This window comes from Lissotriton vulgaris, chromosome 9 (genome assembly GCF_964263255.1).
Source record: "Lissotriton vulgaris chromosome 9, aLisVul1.2, whole genome shotgun sequence".
Lineage (NCBI taxonomy): Eukaryota > Metazoa > Chordata > Amphibia > Caudata > Salamandridae > Lissotriton > Lissotriton vulgaris.
Window position 1 is genome coordinate 272,373,062 of NC_141697.1, and position 27,480 is coordinate 272,400,541.

The 27,480-nt window shown below is 43.2% G+C and overlaps 1 protein-coding gene across 4 annotated transcripts in view; it reads left to right on the forward strand.

The window, feature by feature from the left end:
* The window catches only part of TMEM63C (transmembrane protein 63C), a 653,749-nt gene that overhangs the window by 345,057 nt on the left and 281,212 nt on the right, over window positions 1–27,480 (forward strand). For all 4 annotated transcript variants that reach the window (XM_086937543.1, XM_086937545.1, XM_086937546.1 and 1 more), the window contains 2 exons: window positions 4,424–4,532; window positions 26,195–26,268. In XM_086937543.1, the coding sequence (XP_086793669.1) occupies window positions 4,424–4,532; window positions 26,195–26,268 (183 nt within the window). The remainder of the gene's footprint in view (window positions 1–4,423; window positions 4,533–26,194; window positions 26,269–27,480) is intronic.

Here is a 27,480-nt window from a genome sequence, read left to right on the forward strand (position 1 = left end):
CCACTACCTACAACTCTTCTCTTCTAAAACACCCCCTTTGGCAGGTGTTGGGGAAGCGTAATTGTATTTTTTGGCAAATGCAGTTACTATTTTTACAAGCATTATGTGAACACTACCCAAGAAGATCCTTTGTGGCTCTTTGATTAGTGCAGGTGTGGGCTAATGTGCTAATTCCTGCCTGAAGAAACGAGGAAATTAGGACCCTTGCATCTCCCTCAACTTACCTTGAGATAATGCGAATACGGTGCGTAACAATGCCCGAGACTCTCAGGCCTATTTATTCCATTATCATTGTCTGTTTTACCACAAATGCCCAGACATACAATAAATTCACACTGTTGATCCTAAAGCCTTTATTGTAAGCCTAAATTAATGCAGAATAAATGTGACAAATGACTTGCCGAAATCTAAAATCGTAACAATAGCATAAGCACAAAATGTAAATATTATGATATAATTGTTGCACTCAGTGTTGTCTGGATCTGTGTCTCACTGCACAGCATCCCATACACAAAGCATTGTCAGTTCTTTAAAAGGTTTCATATCAAAGCGATATTTTATTCCATTACAAATCTATCGTTCAAAATTTAAAGACGCCAATGTCCATGCTCCAGTGCATTTTGAGGTCCTCCCATCATCAGGGGACTAAGCAGCTGGGAAATGCTCTAAAAATAATGATGCAATTAATAATTAAGCAATATCCTACTAGCCTTATTCATCAGAAAATTGATGTTCAAGAAAAGTCATGCTATGTTCCAAATAATATCCTGATTGCCAATCATCACATAAACTATTATTGTTAACCCAAATAATATTCACAAGTCTAATGACAAAATGATTATATTGAAGAGCCCATTCAAAACTTTTTATACCATTTCTTTGCTATAGGTTCTATATGTTAAATCAACTGGCATTCACTAGTTCATGATTAAGCATATGTATACGACAAACACACATATGCAAAGGTAATACACTAATTCAATGTGTCCTGATTTTAACTGTTCATTGAGTAGAGTGAGTATGAGGGACAGTCCTATAAACAAATTAAGTTGCTCTCCTATGTGGGAACATATTAGGAAAAATATTTGTGTCTCGTATATGAGCAACCACTGTACACTCAGACATATACTAACACTCACCAAAAGACTACGTTGTGAGGCCCTCTCCTTTTCTCCCCTTGCAGCGACCCAGCTTCCACGTAATTCATCGCTGGTCTGCTGCCGCCGGAGCTGCTTAGAGAGGACAAAGAGGGTTAATCCTGCCTCTCCCAAACTTTTATACCCCTTGGGAGGAGAGGTCAACCCTGCCTCCTCTCCGATGACGTTGCGCTCGCGTGGGGCACGCCTCACCTTCTACCTCCCTGTCCCCTTTCTACTTTTAGGACACCTATTCTGGCTCCCGCTCTGGATGCCACTAAGGGCACCACGCCCCTAGGTGCGGGTGCTGCCGCTCATTGTCCTAACATTAAATTAATGAGCATTGCCCATTCCAAATTTAATCCATGAGTTTCAGTGTAGCGAATTTGAGGAAACAATCATAGTGTATATGTATGACACTTATATAGCACAAACCTAACCATAAGGCAGTGGAGCGCTGTATAGGGTCACAGAAAAGCAACAAGTCATAGGAGAGGAAGCTGAGTTAATTTATTATTATTTAAAGGTCTACAAAGAGATGAGCTTATGGTAGGAAGATGACACATCTCCCATGCGGCCAACCAAGATCCAAGTTTGAGCACAGGAATCAATATAACCTGTCTCAGGGGGCGCCGGTTGCTGATCCAATGATGGAACAAATACCAGTATCCAAAGGCTGAATGCACAAATAGCATCCAGTGGCCATTTTAAATCTGAAATTAGTTGGAACCAGACATAAGAGAAGTCCTATGACCAGGATTGTGTCATGCACACTAACTGTTCTAGTGGTATGGTTTCCATATTGGAAGGACCATTAACCAAAAAAATAGCATTATGGTATCTCAGAAATGAAACAAAATAAGTAATCTGAAAAAGTAGCAGGCACAAACGTGTCATATCGTAAAATTAACCCATGGTGTTTGATCTTGTAGATTACAACAAAGTGGTTTAGACATAAAAAGAATCCACCTATGTACAGGTAGGAAAAACTACAAGATGGTTAAAACTGGCAAATGAAATTGATAGCTTCAACATACAAAAAATACTTCTAGTATAAAACTATAAATATGGTTAACATAATCATTTCTAGGTTGACAATCTAATAATTGAATAGTTAAAGAAAGCATGCCATCTCAATGCAGTCATTAAGCCCTTGAGGTGCAAGCTGGTAAAGTTCTGATCCAATAAGTTTCTCTTTTTACATTGTCTTGGTCCATCCTGGACTGTACTGATTCAATCACCTGAAAACGTAATTGACTCACTTGGCTTCCCCTGTCTTGGAAAGAATCCCTCTATATGTCTAATCCCTAAGCATCGAAGTATCGTCATTATGAGGCTTTAAATAGTTCGATAGGATCAGATGGGATAGGATAGAAACATGATTTTCAGTTTGTACGGTCGTCTGCAAGATCAGGCTAAGTTATCTTTATTAAAAAATATATTCTGAGACAAAGAGCTGGAGATAGCATTGGATAGCACAACTTAAAGCTGCAATCCTCTAATGTCTGAAATGTTATAGTGCCTTTCGCAACCTCAGAGAGGGTTGTGAACAGTTAATAATACTTTAGAAGCCACTTATTTTGAGAGAAATATACCTAATTATTGTGATGTAAGGTGAGAGAAACGTAAGCATTTCTTTGTCCACTCATGTCAAAGCTTAAAGCTATTCTGCTTTCTCCTAAGCACCATCTATTCAAATAAATATATGAATTTATGAAGTAGAAGCATATTATCAAAACACCCCATAAATGTACACATTGTGGCACATTAATGATAAGTGCATCAGCTAATGCACATGAAAAAAGATTTATTGATCCTAAGCACATGCATGATATATACATCTGAGTCCTAAAAGACACATAAAGCAAGATAAATGTGACTAAGTGAGCCCTGAATTCATCAGCCATACAGACACGAGGAAATCATTGTATTTTGTAATTATATACTGAGCATACTGAACAAAGTGCATTTACATTTCATTAACCGTTATGAACCATTATACCAAGCACTGAAATAATAATCTTCGATAAACAACCATCACCTGAGCTTTAAACCCAACCTTACTCTAACCCTAGGCTTAACCCAAAATACAACAATAATCTTGAACCTGAAAATAATCCTAAACGTATGCATACCCTCTGTCCACAGCTGGAGTCTTCATATTTAACATAACCTGAACCAACCATTGAAAGAACCGTCCTATCCCGTGCAAGCAATGTTTGCAACTAGAGGCTTTTGTAGTATCATGCAAAAGAGAAATGTATTCTCTCCACTTTCCTCATTACATTTTCCAATTTTTCTTTTCACTCTTCATTTTTATGATGTTGGAGTGTAGCTGTGCAGTGCAACCAGTGGCTCTTCAGGGGGTGCTGGGGATGGGTGGCGTAAGCATTAGCAGTGGAGAGAGTTACGGCGCAGGCTCGGACTCAGATGTGGTTGGAAGCCCCATTACTGCTGGGTACATTTTTGTTTCTGGACCATTACTAGCCTGTTTGGAATACGATTGTTAGTTGGCAGCATTAGTGAGTGGTGTTTCCAGAGGGGAGGTACACTTGGGATGGACTTTAAGTTATTGAATTGCTCTGTGAATTATCCACATGAGTAACTGTCTTCTCTCTTCATTCTTTCCTCTTTCATGTACACATCTCCCATACTCCCACCAATCATGACTCTCATTTTGATACCCCTCCTCTTCCTTGTCTGCATCAATTGCATTCCCCATGTGCTCCACTTGCATCAAACCCTTTACTACCCATTTTATCTCCACAACCTTTTCCCTTTCCTCTCTCAACTTCCATCCAACACTCCAATATTTAACTTTTCCATTACCTTCCTCTTTTTCATTGTTTCTTTCTGAATCCTTCACTTGTTTCACTCCCCATTGTCTCTCATACTCGCTATCCATATTTTCTTCACCTAAACTTCCCCCTTACTCTTTGCATCCCACTCACTCTGTCTTATTTCTGCTACTATCCGTTTCTTCCAATCTCTGTGTGTTTGCCATCCTTGTGTTCTTTCCATTCGGTGCTCACGTTCTTTCCATTTACGCGCTCTCCACTTTCTACCTTGCTTCTTCTCTCCCTGCCCCTTGTTCTTTCTCCACTGTCCTTCTGCTCTAACGCGTTATCCTCTCTGCCCATACATTTCGCTGCTTTTTCTCCCATTATTCCATTCTCTTCCTACCCTGTCTCCACTCTCATTCTTTCTGGACTACCTCTTTTCTCACCCTCTGTACTTCTCCTGCTTGCACCCCCTTCCCACCCCCTGCTCTCCCTTTTCTCTCATAGAGATCGTCTCCTCTGGCTGCACAGCATCATCTCGCTGCTGTACTTCATCCTCACTGTGCTCTGCATGGTCCATCACTCTCTACAGCTGGAGTACAAGGAGGATGAGAAGGTGAGCACCGTGTTCCTGTAGTGACAACAGTTCACTGTGTATTCTGGATACGTCTTTATTCCAAAGAAGTACAATATTGGGGAATTTTATCCAGATCAGAGCCCAGTTCAGTACCTCTTGATCCTCAGGCAATTGCAGATATACCAGCTCATAGGCTCGAGCAGGGTGAACAGACAAGTTGTGGCACACACACCTCTTATGTTACCTGGAGAGAATGCATGTTAGGCGCCTAACAAAACCTGACACAGACTGCACATTTTATTTTTAGTTACTGCCACCCCTTTACCCCCATTACTATTTTAAGGCTTAATTTAAAACTGATTTTAGTTCAGAATAAATGTGAAAATATTGTGGAAATTACCCTAGTATCAAACATTAATGCACAGAATACATAAACGATAGTACATTTGAGGATGCTGCACATCAAACCCTAGCTAATAAGTATGCTAACCTTAAACCTCTAACCACGTATGATGGTTCATTATTTAGATGTTGTCATCCCTGGGCTTTATTTATTTCCCAGTGTTCAGACTGTCTGATTCCTGACCTCACCTGAGACGAGGCTGAATTGAGTCTCTCTAGCTTCGGTTGTTATGAGATAATGGCCTTGTTTCATTAATGTGAAGAGCTTCTCTCCTCCTAGGATCCAAAGTTCCTGACTCTCTTGCTGAGAGGAATCGGAACGATGATTGTATAATTCATACAATTTGGTCTGGGAAATATCAACCTTGTGATTCTCGAATTAAATTGGGTAGAAAAGTTTGAAAATTCACTCATATATCCACATTAAAGCCTTATATATATCATATTATATATCGATTGGGGTACCCAATGGGCTACTAGACCTGGGTTACGAATACGGTACAATACAGAAGCGGTCAAGTAGCACAAATTTCTTATAGCAGAAACAAAGAAATTCACTTACATTCACAACACCGATTCTGGAAGTCAAATTTGCAATTTTATGAAATTTATTTGCATTATGTTAAAGATTCTCAGTAGTGGCAACGCAGTCGCTCATTTATTTTGAATGCAATTAAAACATTTGCAATAGATCGGTGCTCAGGTTTAGGGAATGAGGGATGGAAAGTGATGGTGATTAAAGTGAAGGGGGAGTGGACAAGGACAGGGTAGTGTGACATATATACATCAACATTACATGATAGTACTGGTCGGCCTCAGTTAAAGGTCAATTGTTCCAATGGGAAAAAATAGCATTCTAAGCACAATATCACATTAATTTATAGTTGTCCTGGCTTGTGTGTTGGTTGAAGTCGACATTTCGACCCCTAATGAGTAAACTAGGTAAGCCCAACCTTAGTAGGATGGGGTCTTTATCAGGACTAGCAAGGTAAAGAGCACCTAAAAGTTAAATGAATAAATGGTGTTAAATAAACTAGTCACAGGACTAGTGAATGCGTGTAAAATGGGGTAAAAGGATTTACCTAATTTGGCATCCAGCGTGTTCCTTAAGGACTGGGGAATAGTGTCGAGGTGGGACTCAGCCGAGCTCCTGAAGACCGAGAAAACACCTTTGTATTAAAAACAATGAATGTTTAGCTGTGGTCAAGGAAACACCCTTCACAAAGTTTACACTTACTCAAAAATCGGGTGGGCGTACGGCCATCTGTGCGCGTACGGGCGAAAGGGAAATGCAGGTCGATAGATCACGGTCAAGTTCAAGACAAATCTACAAAAACCGTGAAATGCAGCGGTTAAAGTGAGGGCCTAATGTCAGGGCTGCGTATTCAAACAGTTAATTGAGACACATGGCCTCATGGGGGCCGCATTCTCATGGAAGACACACTGAATGGTAAAGGAAGCGCTTCGACGGCCGTCGAGCGTTCTAACTCATCCGTCTGTGGAATGGTGCAAAAAAGCACGTACTCGCGGTGCTGAGGCGTTAAAAGTTAAAGACTCCTCCAGCCAAACATTCATTGTCTTTAATACATAAGTGTCTTCTCTGTCTTTAGGCGCTCGGCTGAGCCCCACCTCAACACTATTCCCCAGACCTTAAGGAACACCCTGGATGCCAAATTTGGTAAATCCCATTTTACACACATTCACTATTCCCGTGACCCTTAGTAGTTTATTTGACACCTTTTATTCATTTAACTTTTAGGTGCTCTTTACCTTGCTAGTCCTGATGAAGACCATACCCTAAGGTTGGGCTTACCTAGTTTACTCATTAGGGTTTGAAACGTCGACCTCAACCAACACACAAGCCAGAATAACTGTAAATTAATGTGATAGTGTTCATAGACTGCTATGTGTTCCCGTTGGAACAATTGACCTTTCACCGAGGCCGGACCAGCACTATCATGTGGTGTTGATGTGTATATATATTAGCATAAGAATGGGACCCCCTCTATTGTTACTTCAATGGTCAGGGAAAGAGGGGAAAAGTAAAACACTAACAATAAATATGTTCCCCCTTGACCTATAAAACTGTAACGGTATATATCCAACACTTTAATTCTACTATTTTAATACATAAGGGCAAACAACAAGAAAGTTTTTTTTTATAACTTTATCATTTTATTATTTTTTCTTTTTAGTTGTATTTCTTAGTACAAAAATAATTTTTCCATTTATCGATTTATCACATCAGCTAATATATTTTATCAAAAAACACATAGTGTAAAACACATCATTTTGTAATATCATCAGTAAAAAAATTATTAAATGCAGGGAAAACAATATGCAAAACAATCAACACTCTCACAAGTACATGCATCCCTTATTCATCATACATACTGCATTCATTCTTAGATTCTGCGTCTGAGGGATCGCAGATGGACGTGCAATTAATACGCAAGGTCGATGTATATATATGTCACACTACCCTGTCCTTGTATACTACCCCCTCTCTTTAATCACCATCACTTTCCATCCTTCATTCCCTAAACCTGAACACCGCTCTTTTGCAAATGTTTTAATTGCATTCAAAATGAATGAGCAACTGTTTTGCCACTACTGAGAATCTTTAATCTAATGCAAATAAATTGCATAATATTGCAAATCTGACTTCCAGAATCGGTATTGTGAATGCCTTTATAAGCATCATGCATTCAAATGAATAAATGAACTAGAAGCACACAAGCTAATCAATAATTGCAAATAAACAATGGGATCTCTTAAGATGAAAAACATCTTACTTAAAGACGGAGTACAAGCCATCTAACCCTCCACACCGCTCCATATAAATGACCAGCCATCATTCTGAAAATCCCTCACAAACCTAATTCCACAGCATAGCGCTGGAATAGAACCAAGATAGAGCCTAAAATGAAACCCCCATCAAACAGACACAACATTGCAAATATGAATAGACGCCAGGTCCTGTGCCCAACCACACACTGTGCACTTCCAAAGGCTGTGCACTGCGGGGGCTAGTGTGCTTGGGGGCATGGCTTGGCCCTTAGCCCAACCCCGTGCCAGGCATGACCAAATGCCGTGCATCAACAAGGGGTATGGTACTGGGCCGGGCGGCAGGCTTGGCCATGCACTCAACCACATGCCACACACTGCCTTCAACATCTTACTTTACGTAAAAAAATGTGGAAATTAACTGCATAAACAAAGGGTGAAGGGGTATTCTACTTGCATGAAAATGTTAGTTAAAAAACACTGAAATTCACCAATTATGTCATCTCAAGTAACTTTAACTTGTGCCATAAAATAATTATAACTCACACCCTCACCAGGCCGTGCTAAAAATCTCACCTATTACATAACTTGTGACATGTTCTATGACATTGTAGAAAACATCACTGCAACATCAAAAAATACATAATTTAGAACAACACTGCTCAAGGTGGGTGTGCAATAGATATATAATCCAGTGATGGTCACCACTGGGCAGTTATAGTTAAGACCACGTTTCCAAGGAAAACTGTTTTTTGTAGGCTTCTTTATGATTTTGGCACAGTTTGACAAATCTTCTTTCTGGAACATTTTGTGGTGATCCATAGAAAAGTGGTGGAGGGGGGGCAGAACGCATTTTCCCTATACTATTTTCCATAGGAAAACTGAACAGCGATACCTCTAAAATGGCTGAATGTAATTACTCCAAATTTGGCTAAAAAGTTAGATCTTGGTCCAGAAAGTGTGCTTTTTGTGATTTGGTGTTTTTGAGAAATGAAGGTTTAAAATATTAGTGTATATACAGGGGCACGGATCCTCTGTGGAGCCTACAGATCTAAAGATAAAATCTGATTGGTTGCCACCACAACAACAAAGGACTCCGGGATCCAGTACCCTATCCTGGGAAAACATATAGAAGGGCATGGTGGGAATAACCTGTCCTCATAGACGTGGTGGGGAGACCCAAAGGGACCTCTTTGGGTCCAAAAACTTAGTTTAAAAAAAATATTTGTTAGCAGTACCATGGATGTGTGTACTGTTGATGTTTAAGCCCCTCAGAATGAGGATGGCCAGGTGGATCGGCGCATTACATTTTTTAGGGCAGAGGGCATGTGGCACCCTCCCCAAGTCTTACCAGGCCCTCGTGATGTTTTGGCGAAGCTAATAGGTAGCTTTATTTATGTTGATGTGCTGACCCCTTGATAAAACCAATAGGGCTGCCACTTTTTATATTTTGGTGTTCCAACCATTTGATAAACTCAGCGAGTCTACCTTATTTAAAATGCGATAAGTATATTGTTGCGTAACATAGTCAGCTGCATGCCCTACTCCAGAATGCGCACAGGGGTGGGCATCTTACAGAGAAATTCACTGAAACAAACACAAAGGTTAAAGTGAAATTATGCTTCGGAATTGTAGTAATATCTGTCTTGCATTCTATAAAAAAACGTTCAAATTTGATGAAAGAATAAAGGTTAAAGAGACAGTATTGTGTGGTGAAAATGTAAGTTAAAACACTATTTTAAACACTAAAAACTATAAATCGTGCCCTAAAGTAGTTGTCATTTGCTCCCTTGCCGTGCATAGCTAATTACCTCACATATTACATGTCTCTTGACATGCTCTGAAACATCACTGATAACATATCTGCAACATCCGAAATTACATAATTGATAAACTGTGCATGACTTGTGTGAGAGCTATTTAATTTATGGCATGAGCTATAGTTACTTGAGATAACTATAATAGAGGAATTTCAGTGGTTTTGTTTGTTTAAAATGGTGGGTTTTATTTAACATTTTCACCTACCTATAACACCTCTTTTAACCTTTGTTTTTTCCAGAGTACATATCACACACCGTTTTATGGGGGTAACTACCTCCTTTCTATTTTTTTTTATTGATTTAGGGATGTGTTCCAGATCCTGGGTGCATAGATGGTAAAAGATTGTTGTCTTGTATTTTTCTTTTTAACACTTCTTGGACTGCATTCTGATGGTGACCTGGCTGCGGGTGTGCTATGAATCACCAGAGATGATGAGCTTGTCTGCAAGATATGCGCTGGCTGTGATGGCAGTGATATTTAGGCCGCAATATGCTTGGCGGGCTGCTGCGGCCCCGCCAAGCATATTACGAGTTTCCTCACCACCACACTTTTCATAGTGGGCAACTGCCATGAAAAATGTGTCGGTGAGAAAACAAAGGTCCCCCCACGTGCCTCACGCCATGTGGATGCAGACAGCAGCATAACCTGCCCCCCTGTGTGCATGCACACCAGTACCTGCATGGCATGGACTGCAGTAGTCCATGCTGGGCAGGTACTGCCTTTGATGTTCTCATTGCAGTGATTATTTCATAGGCATCGCCAGGGGAATGCCACAAAAACTCCTGCTAGATGGGAGAAAACTTCTAATCTGGCATGTGGTTTCTACATGGGTTTGGCGGTGCAGGAGTGGGGCGGTCCCGATCCGCAAAACTCATAGTGAGGCCCTATATCTTTACTCAGAAAGCATGCTTTTTGTAATTTGGTGTAACTTTGAATTGAATTGAATTGAAAGAGTACTTGTATAGCGCCATAACTACCCAGAGGCCTCGTAGCGCTTCAAGACCAGAAGTGACAATTCAATGAAGACATTAGTTTAAAAGATGTGTCTTCAGGTGTTTACGGAAGGCGGTAAGATTGCGCATCTCTCTCAAAGATTGGGGAAGAGCGTTCCATGATTTGGCTGCTAAATGGCAGAAGGAGCGGCCTCCCCATCTCACTTTCTTTATCCTTTTGATGGAGGCTAGAAAATGGTTACTAGATCGAAGCGACCTGGATGTAAGGTAGAGTGGTATTAAAGAATGGAGAATTCTTGGGCCTGTTTTCCAGATGGCTTTGTGAACTATGCACAATGTTTTAAATTGAATTCTGGCATTCATTGGAAGCCAATGTAATTGGCGGAGAGCTTGTTTGGCCGATTGTCTCCTAGGAATTTGGAGGAGTCTAGCTGCACTGTTTTGTACCACTTGTAATTTGTTGATAGTGGACAAAGGAGTTCCCAGATATAGAGAGTTCCCATAGTCTAATCGGGACAAAATTAAGGCCTGAATCATGATTTTTCGTGCTGCAAAAGGGAGGAGAGGGAGAATTTTCCGCATCATCCTTAACAGGGTGTAACATGATGCTGATAACATAGTGGCTTGATGATTGAAGGTCAATTTCTCATCGAGCCACATTCCCAGACTCTTTATATGTGGTTTGGGTGGTGGAGCTGGTCCCAAACATGTAGGCCATAAGGACGTGATGGCGGTAGGGGTGACATTTCCCAACAACATTATTTCAGTTTTTTCTCCGTTAAGACGGAGGCAGGAGTTCTCCATCCATCTGGCTACTGCCTCAAGGCAGGGTGTCAGTTTACCAGACGAGTCCATATCTTGGCTCAGCGATACCACCAATTGGGTATCGTCTGCGTAACTGACGATCTTAATGCCGAAGGGATGAACCACTGCTGCTAACGGCTTCATGTAAATATTAAATAATGTTGGGCTTAATGCCGAGCCCTGAGGAACTCCACATTCCAACCGCTGGACTGATGAAACTGTATCTCCCTCAAAGACTTGGAAATGGCGATCACTGAGGAAGGAGGAGATCCAGTTTAGTGCAGCGCCCGACACCCCGCTCATTCTGAGACAGTTAATTAAGATGGAATGTTTAACAGTGTCGAACGCTGCACTAAGGTCCAACAAGATGATAGCTGCCCTTCCTCCTTCGTCTACCAATTTCCTTGCCTCTTCCGTTACTAGCAACAGTGCAGTCTCCGTACCATGGTTAGCTCGAAATCCTGTCTGGGTATCATCCAGCAGGTTATTTGATTCAAAATGATTAGTGAGAATGTTGTTTACATGTTTCTCAACTAATTTACTAAGCCAAGGCAGGAGAGAGATTGGCCGATAGTTGGATAGAATGGAGGGATCCAAACTAGGCTTTTTGATCAATGCTTTCACCATTGCGCACTTCCATAGTGAAGGGACTATACCAGTTGAAAGGGAGAGATTTAATATATCCATTATGGTAGTTTGGACAGAATTAATTATTGTTTTTAATTGATTTGGCGGTGAAGCATCTGTTGGCGATCCTGAGACTACTTTGCCAATGATAATGTTGAGTAGCTCTGGTGTTAGGGGGTCCAGATGGTCTAGGACAGGCACTCCAATTAAGTTGATGTAGTGTTGAGTGTCTGCATCAGTTTGGGTGGGGGGGAAGGTATTATATATAATTTCTATTTTTTCTCTGAAGAATGCTGCGAGATTGTTACAGCGTTCCAGTGCTCCTTCTTTAATAGGGGGTGTTTTAATTGGATTAATCAGAGTTTTCGCTATTCGAAAAATCTCCTTTGGAGAGTTTGCTGCAGTGGCAATTTTTTCCTCATAGAATTTGGCCTGTGTTTCTTTTATCTCTTTTTTATAGCTCCTGATAGCTTGCCTGTATTTCTCTTTTGTGTCTTTCGATGGAGAGGCTCTCCAAATTCTTTCAAGTCTGCGACAAGTTTGTTTTTGCGATCTTAATTGGGGGCTATACCAAGGTGCGATGTTTTTCCTATCATATTTCTGTATAGTAACTTTCGGAAGAATGGAGTCTAGCGTATTTTGAATCCAGATATTGAAGTTGATGTTCGCTTCTTCAATGTTAGTTCCTATTACGGGTTGAGTAGCTTTTAAAGAGGTTTGCCATTTATCTAGAGGTAACTTACCCCACTTCCCATCGCGTATTACATTGGGATGGAATATTACTTGCATGTTTTTAGTGGCCCACTACAGAGGAATTAAAAAATGATCAGTCCAGGGTAAGGGGGTGGGATCTCCCGCTGTAAGGTTTTGCAGGTTACTGAATACGGGGTCCAGTAGATGGCCTTTCTCGTGAGTAGGTAATGAGCATTTTAGCTCCAAGCCTAAGGCCTGAAGGCCAGATAGGAGATTATTGGTAGTGGACAATGAAACATCATCTAGATGAATATTAAAGTCTCCTAAAGTGGTAAAATTAGCCATGGTTATCACTTGTTCAGAGGCTAAATCAATCAATTTAGGAATAAAATCCTTGAGTGTATCAGGGGGGGCGGTATATCAGAGTGCCAGACAGACAATCTGTAGAGGATAGCTCTAGGGAAAAAAAAAGTTTTTCTCCTTCTGTAAAGATTGATGGCAAGAGGCGGCAGCTATACTTGTCCTTGAAAATAATAGCTAGCTCTCCACCTCTGCCTGTGCCACGGTCTAATCTACAGATATTGTACCCTGAGGGCAGGGCGCGAACAATATCTGGTTCATTTCCTGTTTGGATCCAGGTTTCAGTTAGGAATATAGCATCCAATTCCCGTTCTTCTATTAGGAGTCCTATTTCTATGCAATGTTTTGGCAAAGATCTGCAATTTAGAAGTGCTAGATTGTAGATTGTGGTAGACGTATGGTCTCTATCTCGATGATCTTGCTTTGTAAAGTGCCTATCACAGTGTTGACATAATAGAGGAGACGTGGCAGGATCCAAAGAGTGTTGACATATCGTCAATTCAGTAGATCTAAGACAATGTAGAGTAGTATTGTCATATCTCCAATACTTTTTATCTGCAGGACTTAGGGTAACAGCCCCTTGCCCCGGCCGGCCGCGGACGGGCGCAGACGGGCGCAGACGGGCGCAGACGGGCGCAGACGGGCGCAGACGGGCGCAGACGGGCGCAGACGGGCGCAGACGGGCTCAGACGGGCGCAAACGGGCGCAGACGGGCAGGACTCTGGCACGACTCCGGCACAGGTCCGGCACGTCCGCTGACCGCGTCCGCTGCGCGGAGGCATGATTGTTTGCTTTTATGTTCAGCTGGAGCGCGTCACCGCGCTCACCCACACCCAATATGGCCGCTGATTCGTGATTGGCTGCCCGAGACCAGCTCTCAGCGTCGGTACTCAGCTGAGAGTGGCCCGGTGACGAGGGAAGGGGGAGAGAGATCTCTACGAGGTCTCCACACAGTGTCCAAAATAGAACAGCTTTGTAGTCAAGCTGAGACACACACACAGGTTCAATAAACTCAGTGCAATATTTAAAAGACAGCTATTACGAATCTCGCTAAAACACTTCTTAAAATAAAGGGAAAGAGAGATCTCCCGGCTGTTGCCTCAAGAGGGTGAAAAGCGCACTTCTTAGTCCTTTGTGCAGCTTTTTTTGAGAAATTAGGCCTAAAAAAAGTGATATCTGAACAGTTTGTCCCCTTGGAGTATTGTGGTAGAAATGTTGCAACTGCCAATACAGCACACTGGGACTCAATACTCCTGTCCTAAAGCTAAAAAAAAAGGAAAAATAAAATGTGCTCGAAGGGGCCAGGGTAGGTAGGTATGCCCAGGTCCCCTGGCCCTTTTGGTGGGGGGGGGGGGGGGGGGCGGGGAGCACAGGGGTCCCAGAGAAGACCTCCAACGCTAAGATTAAAAAAAGTTTGAAGCCCTGTATGGAACCATCGGACTTCCTCAAGACCCAGAATGGCTCTCCTGTGTGGTACTACTGAAGTACTGTAAGCTACCGCAGGAGCTTGCAAACATGAAACAGTGAAGCTTACACTGTTCCGTGGTACCTTGGAGTGCTGCTTGTGGGTGGCACTAAAGGAATACCATGATAACACAAAGCAAAATGGAAATGTGTGGTGGTTGCCCATGGGGAGATGGGAATGGTTGGGGTGAATGGTGTTGTGCGATTGTTGAGGGTTGGCCAAGAACAAGGTGTTGGCGGCCTTTTGGGGGGGGGGGGAGTTTGTGCATTGGATCTGGATGTAGGCCCACTCCACACCGTCGAATGATGACTCCTGTCCTCAGAGTTAGGTTGGCCGCCTGTGGTGGGTTTGGCACAGGGTCTGGATGCAGGACCCGACTTTTTAGCATACAAGATAAGGGGATCCAAAATTGAAGTACAGGAGAAATCTTGGATCTGGACTAATGGTAATCTGAAATCGGGGGTGCATCCACATAATCTTTCATAGGATTAACAGATGGTGCTTGGCATGCTAAACAAAATTGAAGACCCTCACCAAAGCAAAAGACATTCTCTTAAACTGTAGTAACTTTTCGAGTGTTATAAGGCTGTGAGGTGCCTGGCTTGTGGGTGCAGCTCAATTTGGTGAAACACTAATATTTCTCTATAATAATAGACACAGTGGAATCCACCCTCAACATGCTGTTCAATTCTTCTATGTTGGGTGGGAGGTGAGAGCCCAGCATACAAGTCCTTTAAGTCTATGCATAATCTCTCATTCCCTTCCGGCCCAAACCACTTGTTACACCCATTCCTCTGATTCATTTTCCTCAATTAGGTGTTACTCTGACAACTTATTCAAATAATTTCTTAAAGTGGCAAGACCAACTGCACCTTTTTGTTGCCTTGTTTGCCATCCATTCCGCCATGGACCCCAAAGCTTTTGGCTAAAAAACCCCAAAGCAACTATATAATACTCTTCTTTGTGTTGCATTCAACACTCTCGTTATTTTGTTCCTGGGTACACAGAGCCAATATAAACTTCACTTTCTTTTGTCACATAAACCTTCCTCTCCACACTTCTATTCTTTCAGTGTACCCTCTTCTCAAAATACCATGACCCTTCAATGCATGAGTATATATATTGAGCAGCTACTGCATTGTACTTTCTCTTCAGCTTGGCATTATACAGATCCTCCCTACTACTAGTGTGTCAGAATCTGACATTGCAGATAGAAGAAATGTCACTGTTCACATTGGTTATGATCTCACCTACATCATTTCTCGCACTAGTATGTTTACTGTTTTTTTATCACTAATATTTTTGAACAACTGCCAACCTTGGCATGATAGTATAGTTGGCCCCTGGTTGTGTCTTATCTCTGTGTATATATTAGCAAAGTTTGCCCTCTAAACACACTTTACCCTACAGAGAATACACCTTAAAACATCCAATACATGTGATATTCCCAAATTTATAACGTTTCCATTTCGCACCAATTTCTCTGGTTCCGAGAGACCAATCATTTGAATGAAGTTACACTGCACAAGCCTGTCGGGATGGCGGAAGACATTACCTCTACTTCTGAGGGTTGTCTCCCCACCAGTTTTAGAGAGGACTACTGGCTCTTTGGTCATCTCAGTGCACTGAAAGGAACTGCCTTTAAAGTGGTTAATTTCAGTGTACTAAAAGTTTGGTGTTTGGCCACCGACTGATTTGACCGGTGTCCGCTAAACTATTGAAATGTATTTTGTTTTTCAGAAACTCTCAGTAGCATGCTTTTGACAGACCAACAAAAAATACGAATGACCAGTTCTCCGCCTAACCCCACACAATGTAAGGTTTCTCCTAGGTTATGTTGGTCATTATTTCGTCATGGTGGTGATCGGCAGGAAAAAAGGCATTACACCATCTACCCTAAATATAGTGTAATGTTTTTCCTATGCCAGCTTCTACTTATTTAGGTCATCAAAGGAAGTCGTCTGTTGGCTGAGCCAATAGAGGCAGGAAAACAGTCACCCACACCCTCATCAGCAGCAGACTGGACTGAGGCAACGCTCTATACACCGGGATCAATAGGAACCTCATTCGCAAACTCCAGAACGCCGCCACAAGACTAGTCCTCAACCTACAGTGCCATATCAGCCAACACCTACAAATACTACACTGGTTCCCCGTCGAGAAGAGAATCCCTTTCAATCTTCTCACTTGTGCCTACAAGGCCCTCCACAGCACCGGACCTGCCTACATGAATCACGGCCTCTCATCTAACACATCCTAAACATTCCCCCACTCAGCCCAGTTCTCCCTTGCAACAGTACCACACATCAAGAAGACCAGAACAGGAGGATGCTCCTTCTCCCTTCTCGTGGCCAACGCATGGAACTCCCCACCCCCCCCCCCCCCCCCCCCCCCACCTATGACAGACACCAACACCCCCCAAATTCTTGAAGGACCTAAAGACCCAGCTCTTCGACGAAACACAGTGAACTTCAAGGAGCTGCGCACCACCTCCCCCACTTCCTCAGTGCCTTGAGACCCTTTTTGGGTGAGTAGTCACTCTTTACAAGCCCCCTGATTGATTGATTGATAGATTGCCATTATAGAAATGTAGTTAACTGTATGCTGAAACCTATTAGTTTGACTTGCAAGACACATGTGAGATGGTGCGGTTTAGAATTAAAGCAGATATGAAAAACATTCTCTCTAGGCTCCTGGTCTACCGTCCCCCTGGCTCTCGAACTCAGTTTCTCGAGACCTGGGGTCAAGTTTTGAAACCCTTCATTGCAAATTCCATCTTCACATTATGGTGTAATTTGAAATTTCACCTGGATGATACATTGTGCAAAGATTCAAACATCTTTCTCGTAGCCATGACTAATTTCGGCTTCACCCAGATGGTTAAATCCCCACTAATATTGCTGGCCATACGTTGGATGGTATTTTTACTAACCTTTTGGGCCTGGTAGTAGGGGAAAGCCTCCTATTAAGTTGGGCTAACCACCGGGCAGTGATCTTTGGAACTGTAATGCAGACAGGGGTTGAACAGGTGAAGTGTAAATCTGTCTCATACAGAAATTGAAGCAAGAGTTCTCCTAATGATATGGATTCTGTGCTTTAAAAAGTCCTCAGTGAAAAACAACTATTCACAGGAACTGACCGCAGAAGATTTAATGGCTGGATGAAGGCCGTAATTGATTAGATTGCGCCTGTTAAGACGAAGATCTGCACCAAAAGCAATTGTGTTAGAATTTGGGGTCTCTGGTTGGCACAGGTATGCACTTGTGTAAACAGAGACCCTCTCCTCTAGTCAGGGCAAGAGAACTACCCCTTAAGAATAACCCCTTCTCACCCTTTAGGTTGCGTGGCGCGAGCAGTCAAGGCTAATCTCAGTTAAGCATTTGCAATCTCACACAGTAAAAACACTGATCCCCCCACAAATAGTCTCCAGGCGGTAATTCTATAAAAATACGTACCGTAGTCTTTATGTAAAAATAGATGTAGGTAGGCAAAGTTATCACAAGACCATTTATAACGTTTTTAGAATGGGGGCCACAGGATTTCAAAATGGCAAGTGTTCTTTATAGTTCATAAAAAGAAATGCTTAATTCTCGAGGTCTACTACTTAGAATACTGTCTCACACCACCTTGTAGTAGTTTCTGATCTCTGGTTATAGTTCCCAGCAGGCTGGGCACTCCGTAGCTCTCTGGCGTACTCTGAGCGCGTCGCACGGGGAAGCCCTTCTAACTTGCACGCGTCTCGCGGTGCGCGGGGTACGAGTCGTACCACTTCTGTGCGACCCGTACTCCAGAACGAACAGCGGCCTTTCCTCAAAGTACACGCCTCGCATCAAAGGCGTACAGCTCTGGGAAGGTAGGTGTTGTGAAGTGCATTTTCTTAATGTTCCTGTGCACTGAACCGGCGCTAGTGAGCTCGGTGAATACACCACTATTCAGTACTTGAAAGAACCTCTGACGAGAATTGGAAAAAACTTGTTGCACAAAATGGCGGCACGTACTTATGTCAATGACGTATCGACGCGCTATGACCAGCTGCTCACACTGAAGCGGATAACTGAATGCGGATGAGGTATGCGTCACCTCCAGCTGACAGTTGGAAGGAAACTGTCAATTACGCTTAACAAATGAATTCCCTCAAACGCCTCTCAACCTCTTCTTGATGTTCTGAAATACATCGGAATCTTTGTAATGCCGAATATTTTAAGCACAAAAACTTCACGAACATCCGCACTTGCCTTTTAGTTATCTTTCAGACGCCGCCCCGACAATGAACTTCATGTCAATATCACGACACCGCTTTCCCGTCAGAAATCCTGTTATAACAACTCGAAATGTAGAAAGAAAGAATTACCGATCAGCCTTGAATTAGCTTAAGAAAGAAATGCCTTAACTTGCCTTGCAATGAAATGTAGAACTCCTGACGAACTTCGAAACGAACTGTAGAAACTCTGAAGAAATTTCCACACAAGCTCCTAGTGAAATCGCATCCCACCCTCGTCGCCATTGTTGTGAAGTGGATTCGCCGTAGAATGAATATATTATTCAAATAAAGGATGTCCACAAGAATATAATTATTTGTAAGTTTATTTATAAAGAAAGGAGCTTATGCGGCAGTGACTACGCAGAGTCACGGAATCACAATGGCACTGGGTGACGTCAGCTTTATACATACTCCGCATACCTATTAGCGCGTGCCTAACAACCAATGGGAGGGACTTCCTGATCACAACAACTAGACCATAACAGTAGGCACGTGCCTGGTGACAGATGCCAGCGTACAGTGCTCCCGGGGAAATCAGAACGTTGCGGAACCCGTGTCCGTGATGAGCACAGCGCTGGCAGGTGGGTGAGGTTTCTTGTGCGCTCCTGACCACACGGCGTTGTCAGGGGGACGAGTCGTACTCTGTGAGTATGCACCAGGGGCAAAGCGTACCTTGGGGTCACTTTAAGGCTGGTGGTCTCGAGAAGGCAGGCGCTGCACGGGGCCTCCAGTACGGTCAGTACTGGGGGGTCCCTTGGAGGTGCGGCGCGGCCTCTTCCAGAGGTCAGAGGACAAAGCAGGACGGCAGGGTACGAAGGCACGTAAGGGCGGCCGTCCAGGCGTAGAGATGCGCTCGGACCAGGATTCCGGCGGGAGGAGCGAGGGAGCACTCCACGCACTCCAATAGCGGGCGGGGTGGCAGAGGAGCAGGTGGCCTGAACCGAGGAGCACAGAGCGGCTCTGGCAGAGCGAGGCTCTCCACGGGCTGAAAGGCGGTGAGCTCCCGAGTGTCACGGTCCTAGGAGGGGGTGAGGGGGCGCAGGCTCAGCTCCGGCGGGAGGATACACATGGCTCAATTTGCAGACGAGCCAAAGCACCATGAACCCACTGGTCCTGGGGTTCAATTCAGGGGGCAAGCTCAGTCAAGCCCTTGGAAATAGTTTATAGCACAATAAAGCAAAGTCCTCTTTGGTCTTTTCCTCCCCTTCCTCAGCAAGGCACCACTGCAGGCCAGTCCTTCAGCTTCTTCTTTGGTCCTTCTAGTTGGGCGGAGGTTCGTTGTGGTAAAACTGGATCTGATTTGTTAGGAGCTGGGCTCCTACATTTATAGTCCGTTTCTTTTGTTCTTTCAGGCCAGGGGGGGCCTTTGCATCGTCCATTCCATTCTCTGAGCACTTTGTTTTGCTGTTCCTGGCTTCATCTTTCAGTGAGGAGGGCAGTCACATCAGACGCTCCGCAGGAGGTGGAGCCAGCATTGTGGGGACAAGTACAGTCAGGAGCACTCTGTTGACAGTCTTCCCTCTTCCTGGACCAGGTGCAGGGTAGAGTCATCTGTCGCTTCCCAGGGGGCGGAGCCAGCATTGTGGTGGCAGAGCACAGCCCTATTCTGAGTCAAGGGGCACTCCCACCACCCATCCTGGTGTAATCCCTCTATTCACCACCTGTCATCCCCAGCCCTGTCACTCACAGAATCCAGACCGCAGATACACATAAGAGCAGAGGTGGGCTGAAATTGCTAGGTAAGCAAAGACTAACTTTCTAAAAGTAGTATTTGCAAACACAGTATATTAAAATAAACTTTACTAAAAGAAGTATTTTATTATTCTGAGTTCAGGCATACTAAACTTAACTTTCTACCATGTTCCCTGAGCCTGCTGGGATTATAGAGTGTAATAATTCCAGCAGCCCATTCTGGCCTATGAGAACAGGTAACCTTACAATAGTGAAAAACGAAATTGGCTGTAATTCACTATTAGTACATGCCACACACATCAGGGTTTGTCCTACCTTATGCTTACAATGCACCCTGCCCTAGGGCCTACCATAGGGGTGACTCACATGAAGTAAAGGAAAGGTTTAGAAGCTGGCAAGTGTGTGCGCTTGCCCAGCCAGCATGACAGTACCAGACTGCACGCAGGTTCTGCAATGGCAGACCTTAGACACATTTTAAAGGGCTGCTTCTGTGGGTGACCCAATCAGCGATGCAGGCCCACTAGCAGTATTTGTATTTACAAGCCCTGGCACTCCTGGTGCACTTTACTGGGGACTGACAGTAAACCAAATAAGCCAATCATGGAATCCAATCACATATACACTTTACAGTAGGGAGAGCATATGTACTTTAGCACTGGTCAGCTGTGGCAAAGTGCCCAGAGTCATTAAACCAACAAAAACAGGTCAGAGAGAATATTGGAGGAAGGCAAAAAGTTCAGGGATGACCCTGCAGAGAGGGCCAAGTCCAACAATCTGTCACCTGGTTTTCGGGCAAACTGAAAGACCTCTGACAGCAGTGTCAGAGGCAAGAAAGGAAATGATGGGTGACTCTCACCCTGAAAGATAAAGAAAAACATAAAGGTCTGATATTCCAATATAAATGTGCTATTGGTGCAGCCAAATCCTACTTTTATGTGAATTAAATTAGGTCAGCATGTAGCTCCCCTAATGAGCTCTTTAAAGTGGTAAAAGAGCTCTCTACTCCTACTCACATTGGTTCTGCAACAAAGTGCTCTTCTACTTTAGAGACAAGATCCTGAATATCTACTCAGACTTCAATGCCAAAGAAGACCGGTCTTTCCCTTCGTCTGACTCGGGTGACCCTGCGGACCTGAACCCACCACAGTTCTATCTGCATTTCCTCCTTGCAAGTTGAAAATGTCCCCATGAATATGAAATCAGGCTCACATGATGATGCTTGTCCACCTAAAATCTTGCAACTTGCTCTGGATCAGATTGTAATTTTTCTGGCCAAAGTCTTCAATCAGATATCAAATACGGAAGTGTATCCCTGTATATGGAAGGAAGCTGTAGTCATTCCTCTTCAAAAGAAACCAAATGGGGACCCAGAGGATCGCAAGAACATTCGCCCTCTCTATTTACTGCTCAACGCCAGCAAAAATGCTAGAAAAACATATAAACAATGTGTAGGTTGAGTTTATTACCTCACAGGACCTCTTAGATCCATCACAGAATGGGTTCAGAATGGTCACAGTGTTGGTTGCTGATGCAGATTCCATTTGTTGCCAAGTACACCAGTGGGGTGCTGTAATCTTGATAATGTTGGACCTATCAGCAACATTTAACAGGATATCACCTTCTCACCAGGTCCAAAGATTACATCAGGTGGGGGTGAGGGCCACTGCTCTGGACCTACTATGTACTTTTCTGGCGGACTGGGTACAAATAGTCAGTTGCGGAAATTTTAGAGTGCAGGCTTTAAAATGCCGATGTGGGGTCCTCCCTCAGCCCCAACCTTACAGAATATGTATGTCTCCTCACTTGCGGAGTTAGTGTGCTCATTTGTTTTCTGATGCTATCCTATGCGGACGACACTCTAATTATTGTCTCTATATTGGACGATCTGCCGCTAGTAGCTGACCTGTTCAAACAATGACTGAATGGCACCAATATCTGGATGGCATCAATATCTGGATGAAGGAAAATTGTTTAAACAGAATGTTGAAAAAAATGATTTTAGTGTTTGGGGCACAGCATTTGGTGTGTTCTGAACATTGGTAGCCAGAGATATGTTGCCCTCTACCATCGCTGGTTGAATCTGCTAGAAATGTAGGGGTTATTTTTAATGGCACTTTTTTTTAAGCTCAGGTCAGCCGGACTTTGAGCTCCTGCTTTTTCATCATAAGAACCTTGAAAAAAAATCTTTGCTCTTTTCCCGTCTGAACTCTGAGTGGCAGTGATTATCACTTTAATTACATCTCGTCTGGACTATTGCAATGCTTCATATCTGAACATCAACAAGTCCTTGCTGAACAGACTGCAAGTCATTCAGAATGTGGCAGCCTGCCTGGTCCTGAATGTGCCCAAGCATATTTTGGTGTGAAAAGGCATTCGCTCCATTCACTGGCTACCAGTCAGAAAGCGGGTGATAAATAAAACTCTGCATGAAATATCATGATGTTCACCAGCAAGGGCCTGCGCCTCAGTGTTCCATGGTAACCCCAAAAAAACTGCTCAGATCATCCTCTCTCAGGAAAGTGATCATCCCCAGATTCTGCAAAGCCAAGTGGGGTGTCTGCTCCTTTTCAGTAGTTTCAGCAGCTAAATTATGGAAAACACTGCCTGCACATATTGCGACTCTGGACTCTTTCTTGTTGTTCCGTAAGGAATTAAAACCTGCCCTTTTCCCCGTCCATGAGAGTAGTTCCTTGGTTACCGCTGAGGTTTTCCTCACCTGTACTAGCATTTTGATGCTTCAGGTTTAGTTTGGTGCGCTTTACAAATTTCATTCTATTTCATCTACCCTTTGTCCCCCTTATTTCCAGCATCTGATGAAACGTCAAACCCAAAAGCTTCCTAAAGCATCATCCCACTACACCAGATAATCCACGGACACAACTTGCAGAAACTCATTCGCACACCATAAACTCATGCACACCACGCACCTGTCTGTGTCCCACTTTATTCCCACTCTACTATGCAGGGCACATCACCTGTACAGCTAGTGTGCAAGGAGAGCAGGAGATGTGAGATCTATATCGCAGCTGTTTGTACATAACTACTCCACCACCTTTCCTCCTTGCATGCCCCATTTTTTACATATGTTTGCCTTTTCAATGGATGCCATACACTGCAGATGGTATGAGAAATTGCTCCATTTACACATTACCTAGTTCTGTGATTTCTGCGACCATTGACGAAAACTGTTAATAAAGCCACAAAGAATCCACAAAGAAGTTCCATCCCCAGAGTGTTCCAAAAAGTAATGGTAGAATGCAGAAAATGCATATAAAGAGTATGCATGTGTTGGGTTTCAGAACCTCTTAGACACTGCAGCAAATTAGACTCAAAGATCCCCAACATCTATTTACTCTTCAGGTGCCAGAAATTATCAAAATGTCCTTCCTGAGAAATCAGATAAACTATTTTTGCACGAATATGAAATGGTCCGCTAACGTGAAAAATGCGGTAAAGTTTGATGTTAAACTTGTTCTAGTCCTTTGTTATCCAGTAGCAGAAATAGTAATTTTTTCCTGGAAGGCTGTCACAATCTGTAGCGCGTGAACCTTGCGTAAAGTTTGAGAAGAAGTAAGAATAGACTTAGTTACTCCTCCCTTTGACCCAGATATTCTCTTACTCCAAAAATGTGTAAATGTGACAGCATCCCCAAAGGCTTACATTCAACCAACTTCATTGTTTTTAAATGTGACAGTCAATTCATCTAAGTACATTGATAGAAAGGATCCAGTCGATATGTTTATATAACAGATGCCCTTGTTTTGTTTTCATTTCAGTTGCTGCTTGTGATATCATTGGCAGACACTCATTTAATAACATCACTGGCACGGTGAAACATTTTAACAGGCCAATTAATGAGATTCTTCTGGGACATGGCTAGAAAGTTGCAAAAACTTTTGCAACTTCAAACGCTTGCAAAATGCTTTGGCCCGCCTGACCATTTCCCGCCAAGATCATATTGTCCTCCTTAATAGTGCTCTGAATCAAGTTCCCTCACCAAATTTCCCAGGAGCTCAGCTGTGTGTTTTTGGGGCTGAGTCATCCCAAAACCTCATGTGCGTCTGCAAAAGAGAATTGGTTTCCAAAGTCTATGGACTAAATTTGAAAGCCATCATTCAGGCAAGCACCCGTGTTCCACTTGACAGCACATACTTTTTGACGAGCTGGCATCTTAACATAAGATGAGGTAGACTCCTCTAAAGGCCCACTGGCTTTTGATGTTTCGTGCCCTTCATCTGAATCGCAGGTGGAAGCAAAACTACCAACTTAACATTTTACTCGTTTATAAACATCCCATGACAAGAAAAGTGCAATTTTTTGTTCTATATGGGGAAATACTTCTTTGAAGCATGACCGATATAGTATCAAGAGCCCATGACATTCAAACATAGAGAACTATAGACCGTTGCTTACTGTATTAACAATGGCACTTAAGGTGGTTACAGCGGACTCTCAGCTACTTGATCAAGACAGTAGCAGCCATTTTGTTTAAACCCCCATTGGAGCCCAGCATCCCATAATGATAACACCCTACCTGTCCTCACTCATTCCTCTCCTCACAAGAGCTAGAAATTTCTAATGGCACATGGTAAGTCACTATGGGCCACATTTATCAATTAGGAATAGTTATTACCTAATTGCGATTTGATGCGAATTGCAATAAGGTAATCGCTATTCCTAAAGTATGAAACTCCATGAGTTTCATTGAGTGATTCCTAGGGGGGTCACTAATCGACCTACTTCATTAATATTAATGATGTAGGTCTCAATTTGCGACCCATTAGGAATCGCTAAATTCACAGGGATGGTGGCCTGCTGCGGTCAGCAGACCACCATGTCTGTGATTGCTATTGAATAAAGCAATAATTTTTTTTTAATGCAGCTCGTTTTCCTTAAAGGAAAACAGGTTGCGTTTAAAAGAAAAAAAATGAAGTTTTCATTTTTCAAGAGCGGGCAGTGGTCTCTCTTAAAAAAAAAAAAAAAAAAAAAATTCGCCTCCATTCACAAATTGGATCTGATGGTAAAAACTGCGAATGTTTTGCAACTGGTATTTGGTTGCAAAAAATTCATACATACCGCTACAATTCGGTATTAGGAAGGGGCACCTTAAACATGCCCAGGCCTAATACCGAATTGCAAACCCATTTTGCGATTCGGTAACCGGTTACCCAATCGCAAATTAGAGATTGGTACATAGGAAAAGACTTTTTTTGCATTTACAAACGGACCGATTCTGCGAATCGACCTGTTGTGAATACACAATAGCTTCATGCGTGTGGCCCTATGTTTCTAGAAAAATAAGGGGCCGGAGCGGGTGACTATGAGAGTGAAAAAAACATGCAGGTTCCATGTATAGATAGTCGAGAAATATCACATAATTTGACAGCAGAAGCCTGCAAGTTGGCCACTTATTCTTCCTTGGCTGGAGGTGTGGTGTGACTACAGGTGGAAGAAGTGACAATTGTCTTATAGATGAAGTTCGGCTCATTACATATGTACATAGTCCAGCAGAAATTCGAAGTTTAATCTTTATCCGTTCTGATCAACTGCAGGCAGCTCAAGTCCCACAATGATCAGACTCCTAAAGTAACTTATGGATCAGTCCTATTGAAGTATCTAGAGTACGTTATTGAACAGGAATGCCGCTCTATTAATACAGCTCAATATAAACTCATAATGCAGCTCTATACAACATGTCGATCAGTGTGTACTGAAACCCATATTATGTCCAGGTGATGATGTCTGCCAACATGGAACGTAAAAACTTCTGTGACCCTAATATACCCCATAATCTTTTGCTCGTTTGTAACTTGTTCTTCTGGTTTCCCTCCTGCAGGTTGCCAGAACACTGATGATTACCCAGATGCCAAAGGAGATTACAGACCCCTCCCTGGTCGTTAAACATTTCCAGTGAGTAAAGAAGCTTTATTAGCGCAGCTTACAAGTGAGTCTCAAACTTATTTCACAATGCAGAAGGACTTGTCATTCATGGGATAAAGATGGTATTTTCCTTTGCTCCTCCCTGGCCACTGGTTTAATCTCCGGTCTGCTTTGCAGCCATGTGGCTGGTGAAGATGCAACATCATGTTACCCAAGTATCTTTCCTTAACCAAAAGCTGGGAAGTTTGAAGTAAGAATTGGGAAGATAAGGGCACTCCCCTGCATGCAGAGCACTGACCTAAGTGTAGGGAAGTCCACGCTGGAGTCAATGAGCTATTCCGGCATGTCCTGAGGGCAGTCGGTCACAGCACCGCCCTAGAAAGAACAAATGCTTTCTGATTTCATGTATACAGTACACTAGGTGATTCTACCACTATTGCACTTTACGCATCTAGTAACATATATTCATCACCGTGTACTGTCAGGCACTGTGTGGTGACTGTGTCAGAGAGCTTGCATCAGAGAGCTTGCACTCCAAGGTAGTACTGTAGGAAAAGGCCATGTCAGTAGTGAGACAGCTGCTGCCACCTGAGGTCCTAGCAGGCTAAGCTGGCACACTGCCCTGGTCTGTGCTGCGGGCATATTAATTGGATGTGCACCACATCACAGAAGAAAATTTACTCACAAGCGTGAGGACCTGAGTTCCTGCATGTAATGAGGAGAGCACAACAGTGACCCGCTGCTTGAAACCTCAGTTCTTTCTCTCACTATCAGTTTACCAATCTGTTTTTCAAGAGGGGATAAGGATTCCCCGCTGCCAGGTGCTTTGTGAGGCTGCAATCACCGGTGGGCGGAGGAATGGCTCTGGGTCCCTGGAAACTCAGCCCTTCGAAAGGCACGGTCGTTGGGAACATAACAGTACACTAAGTCCATTCTGCTGCATAGTTCATGTGATGCCCAACAGCCTGTTTCACCTGCATTCACTTTGATAATACACAACCCTTACAAATGGGAAAATCCCCTGACATTGCACCACTATATTCAGTCTTACCCACTGTCAGCTGACTAAGATGGACATACCTTGCCCATCCCAAGTCTGGTACCTGTATACAAACCATAAATATATTCCACCTATTTGATTAATTGGTGACCGGCGAGTGTTTACCTCACCACTGGGCACAAAGAAAACGTGTGTTTCAATTGAGCACTATTTGGTACATCAGCAGCATCGCCTGTGAGCAG